General features: G+C 47.5%; 1 protein-coding gene across 1 annotated transcript in view; it reads right to left on the bottom strand.

The window, feature by feature from the left end:
* Positions 1-215: 215 nt before the first annotated feature.
* Positions 216-5,389, bottom strand: part of igf2bp1 (insulin-like growth factor 2 mRNA binding protein 1) — a 43,696-nt gene continuing 38,522 nt past the window's right edge. Inside the window, exon 15 of the mRNA XM_069721579.1 lies at positions 216-4,416. Coding sequence (XP_069577680.1) covers positions 4,267-4,416 — 150 coding nt within the window. The 3' untranslated portion in view covers positions 216-4,266. The remainder of the gene's footprint in view (positions 4,417-5,389) is intronic.

Raw genomic sequence — 5,389 nt, forward strand, 5'->3', positions numbered from 1 at the left:
GCTGATAATAACACGCGTGTTACATACTAACGTGTTGTTGAAGAGGATCAGCAGTTATATGAAGCACTTCATTAAAAGGCTCCAATGTTCAGGAAACTGTTAAACAGACAACAAACTCCTGTGTGATCACATGATCGGGAGCGGTCGATGATCGCGTGCCCACCCCCCTCCCCCCATATTCACCCCCCTCCCTCCCCTCTCCCCTCCCTCCCCACCAGCCGACACTAATCGTGAATATATCTCTCTCAACTTGCATAAGAAAGGACGGGGAGGTCACCGTTAGGCCCAGAAGTGATGAGATCTGGGCTCCTCGTGTCGGAGAGGAGAACCAGAGGAAACATGGCGGCGCCTCGTGTCCCTGTGAGGAAGCAGGCGGAGATCTGAGAGCTGTTCTTCCTACATTCTGTGTGAAAGCGCCTCTCTGTCGTTTTGAGCCTGCAATGTTTGCGTCTCTACCGTCTCTACCGTACATACAAGACGAGATGAGAGGAGTTCAGCCCCAAGATGAGACGTCACCAAATCAACGAGTCGCCTTCACTCCTGAGAAGTTCTGAGGAATCTTAAGAGCGTCGCAGTGACTTCAGTTTTACGGCTCGTTTCGCTCAACGTGGCTCCATACTGCATTTTGGACTGAGCCCCTTCCTGTGTGTTTGGCACAGTTACCGTCATGTACTGAGCTACATGTTAGTACGTCATCATTATTTAGTAGCTGTTCTGTTAATAGATTTGTGCATTCAAAAGCAAAAAAAGAACAAAACATGATCAAATCAAATATTTTCATTTTCCGATAGAGTCAGAACATTGATTGTGTAAAAAAAAAAAAAAAAAAAAAAATGGTGGTCAAAATGTAAAGAAAATCAAAAGGTCTTGAACAGAAGTGCGCAAAACGAACACGATGGAGACCAGCGAGAGAGGGCGAGGGACCCTGACGTTCCCACCCGCTCCAAATGAAATGATTCTTTAAATAAAGGAAATAGAAACTTCTCACTCTTCTCACGGAGTACAGGAGGGCGGAGGAGGAGACGGTTTGAGAAGGATGGGGGGGGGAGCAGAGAGGACAGGGTCAGAGGGAGAAGTGTCTCTACATCGTCTGTCCCCATCCCCTCGTCCCCCGCCCTTCTGTCCTCTCCCCGTCCCTCCGTGCTCCGCCTCTTTTCTTTAAAGTTTTACATCAGGTGTTCTCAGTCGTTTCGATAGTTTGACGTTGTCCACATATTTTTGTCAATTAGTGCAACAGTACGTCCCCAGATGTCACGTCCAAATAAAGCTTGCTGTATTGTCGAAAGTAAATCAAATCAAAAATCAAAACGAAATAAATCCAAACGTCTGTAGGAGGCTGAATGATGAATCCTAAATAGTGTGTCTTGGTGGTTGTGAACTGAGCTCTATGGTTTGGAAAGAGGTGGAAACTCGACACGGGACCAGCGCGTCCCGTGAAGTTTAGCACCTCTGGGAAAAAATGGAAGCATCGACACGACAGAATAGATTTCCCCTGTTGGCGGGTGAGCTGGCGGGTTAGCTGATGAGCGCAGGGAGGACATTAAAAAGACTCAGAGATATCTGGCAGTGTCCTTCAGTGACTTTCCTTTTTCTCAACAGCTGTTCCCATTCTGGTTTTTTTATGCTTTTTCTCCAAAAATACAAAAGTATGGTGATCACCTCTGTAAAATCTTATGTACAGGTTGGAATCTATCACGCGGCCGTGTTGCTGTTGTTTTTTTAAACTCTCTTGCTTTTTCTATTTGCTCCCATTTTTTTGAAAGGTTCTTGGATTCGCTCCATCCTCGGTCCGTTGGACACAGACGGAGGCGCCATAGGTTCTCGTCCTACTTTTTTCTGCTTTTTTTTTTTTTTTTTTTTTTTAAGTTTCACCCAACCACATCCCCCGACAAAAAAAACAACATTTAAAACCAGTGAACACACACACACACACACACACACACACACACACACTGAGCACACACATGGCCAACAGGGAGCATCTGAGGTGTCATGGTCAGTGCACAGGTAATAAATATTCACATTCAGAGAGCTCCTTCTGCGTAGCGCCCCCTGCTGTCTCCATGTACAGTTACGCTGTAGATGGACCATCACTGCTCCACTCTGATCTGAGTTCCCTTCCAGCAGGTGGGAAACTTTTCCAAGCCCTCTCATAATGTTTGGCGCTTTTATGATGATGTCATCAAAATAAGGCAGTAGAGGAGGGTCCCTCAGGGCACCGGGGGCCTGGAGCCATGAGGTCGTCTGAATGTTTAGTACGGTCCCCGAGCGAACTTTAGGACCCCCTCTCGAGTAAACACCGCTCCCTATTGGCCAATTCTCCGCTTAAGACAACGGCTACTCCAATCAGACGTCAGGAAGAACGAGAGCGCGTTTCCCTTTCTGAAAATGCAAAATGGCACTCGACCCATTTCCTCTCAGCATCTGATCTCTCTGCTCTGAAAAACAATCAAACGTGCCCTTGTCCTCCTGAACTCACTCAGCCATCATCACACCAAAAAAACAGAAAAAAATAACCAAAGCAACAAGACAATACCTAAAAAAAAATATTTTTTTCTTAAAAAAATAAAAATATTCAGGACTATCAGCTCTTCTTTTCTTTTTTTTTCTTCTCATATAAAACACCAGCAAGCAAAACAAAAGTTAGGAATACTGAGGTAACTTTACCCTGAGGTAGGTTTTTTTTCTTTTTAATTTCTTCTCTAATCTGTTCTAATCTTAGCGAGAGCATCCAGGCATTGACCCCGCCCCTCATTATCATATGCAGGCAGGGTCTGGAGGCTCCGCCCACAGGCCTTCAGCGGATCGGGAGAGGAGAGTGAGGAAGCCGCTGCCCTTCGGTCTGATTTTACCGCTGCTGAGCTCAAGGCAAGGAGATTTGGAAGACTTTGCTTTTTTTAGTTTTTTGGTTCCAGCGCTCGAAGCGAGGCCTCGTTACTACGAGCACGAGAGACATCTTTGTTTTACAGAAGAAGATGACCTCAGCGCAGCGATGGTCTTACACCCCTCAGGTCCACTGAGGACCGCCATCCTGTCGCAGGACTGCGCGGGGACGATGCAACGAAGTCTCATGTGGAGCAAAACCTCACAGCTTCCAGGCTGGCTTCACTACATTCACCAGAGGGGCCGGGCTAACTCACATATCATATATATATAATATATATAAAATATGCCGTTGAAGGTCGTTGAAGGGTCGCTGGCCAGCAAACATGGCTGCTGGCAGTTTGAACAAAGTTGTGAGAGCTGAGCCGCTGCAATAGAACTGCAGGACCAGCCGCGACCTTCGACCCCTTACTGTCTCTCGCTGCGTCTTCTGCCACGCGGTTAAGCGTGTGCGGGGTGCTCGGTGCCCCCCCCAGCCCCCGGCTCCGTTGTAGGCTACATCAATGCTACATGTCATAGACGAGGGGGCTGGGAAACATACAGAAGACCCCTTTATAAAAAAAAAAAAAGGCAAAGTGGCGAGACGCAGCATCCTTTAACATTTCCATGAAGATTATATATTTACAACCTCATATTTTATCCTTTAATTTTTTTCTTCTCATCTCTCTGCTATTCAGAGAGCTTCTTAAAGAGCAGTGTTAACATCTGCGGCCCCTCTTCTCATTGGCCGGGAGGTCGGGCCGGGGAGACCCGGGCCCCGCCCCCCTGAGCCACTGCATCGGTTTCCCTGCTCCCTCTCCCGGCGCCGCCTCACTGCATCTATCAATAATAGCTCTGAATAAAACATTTCTATACATATATCTCTATGTTTAAAAAAACCACCCTTAAAATATAGGACTGAGTGCAGATGGGCGGAGAGGTCTGCAGGGTGGGACGGAGGGACGGACGGCCCCCTGCTGGTGTGTCCGGTGTCCCGCTGCAGCGGGTGGAAACGTGGAGGACAATGTCGGCCATGTTGTTTACACCTGCGAGCTGCAGCCGCACCGAGGCACACCAGGAGGACGCCCCCCCTCCCCCCTCTCCATCCCTCCGTTCCGTCATCCCTCCATCCTCAGTCAGTCTCTCTTCTGGCCTGGCATCTGGTCTCTGTTGTTGTCTTTAATCTTAATCCTCTTTTTCTTTTAATTCATTTCATCTTTTGATTTTAATCTCTGTAAATGCCTCTCTCTCTATCGGGCGTACTCCCTCCCTCTGTAAATCTCTCCCTGTCTATCGCTGGGTCCGTGTGTCGCTCTCCTGTATCCGTCCGTCTGTCCGTGCATGTGTCTGTCTGTCCGTCAGGCAGGGGGGGCCCCGTGGTGTGTGAGAAGGGGGCGGGGGCCCTTACTTCCTGCGTGGCTGGTGGTCCTGAGTCAGTCCCTGTGTAGGGCTGCCCATCTCTGCGAAGCCCTGGGGGTTCGGGCCCGGACCCATCCCGCCCTTCTGTGGCTGTTTGACCTGGGTCAGGATGTCCCGGATCTTCCTCTGAGCCAGCTGAGGGAGGGAAGGAGAGGGGAGGGGGGGGGGGGGGGGGCAGATGGAGAGGTTTTTGGTCACATGGTCGCTGCACTTGTCAACATTTCTACCTGCCAACATCTAAATTAAACACAGTGGAGGTTGACTGAGGACAAACATTTCTCTGTCTGTCTGTAAAGTAGGCGATCATAATATTGATGAGAAAAAGAGAAAGATGTTACGAAAAAGTGGCTTTGATGTGCGTCAGTTAGATTCATGTTACCCCATGTTGTCTGTCAGAGAAGACACCGAATGTCACACAGCAAGAGTTGTGAGTTACTAAACAAACAACAACAATCTAGGTACGTAACCTCAGAAAAATGAACCCCTAATTACAACCCTGTTTTCAAAAAAAGTTGGGACAGGATCAACCAAAAACAGGACAAGTTGTGTAGCGCTAAAATAAAACATCTGGTGGAACATCTTACAACTAATTACATTACCATGGCAACAGATCAGTAACATGATTGGGTATAAAAGATGATTTCAGAGAGACAGAGTCTCTCAGCAGTGAAGATGGGGAGAGGTTCACCACTCTGAAAGACTGTGTTGGAAAATAGTTCAACAATCTAAGAATAATGTTCCTCAACGTAAAACTACAAAGAATTAGTGGATTTCATCGTCTACGGTTCATAATATCATTAAAAGATTCAGAGAATCTGGAGAAATCTCTGAACACAAGGGACAAGGCTGGAAACTATTATTGGATGGTGGTGATCTTTGGGCTCTCAGGCAGCACTGCATTAAAAACACACTATTCTGGAGTGGAAATCACTGCATGGGCTCAGGAACACTTGTGAAAACCATCGTCTGTGAACACAGTTCATCGCTGCGTCCACAAATGCAGGTTAAAACTCTCCAAAGAAGAAACCAGATAGAAACATGATCCAGAAACACCGCCGCCTTCTCTGGACTGAGATCATTGAAGATGGACTGAGGTGAAGTGGAAAAC

This window comes from Brachyistius frenatus, unplaced genomic scaffold (assembly GCF_029030835.1).
Source record: "Brachyistius frenatus isolate BFR_SWC_R1_liver_20210118 unplaced genomic scaffold, ASM2903083v1 Contig_268, whole genome shotgun sequence".
Classification (NCBI taxonomy): domain Eukaryota; kingdom Metazoa; phylum Chordata; class Actinopteri; family Embiotocidae; genus Brachyistius; species Brachyistius frenatus.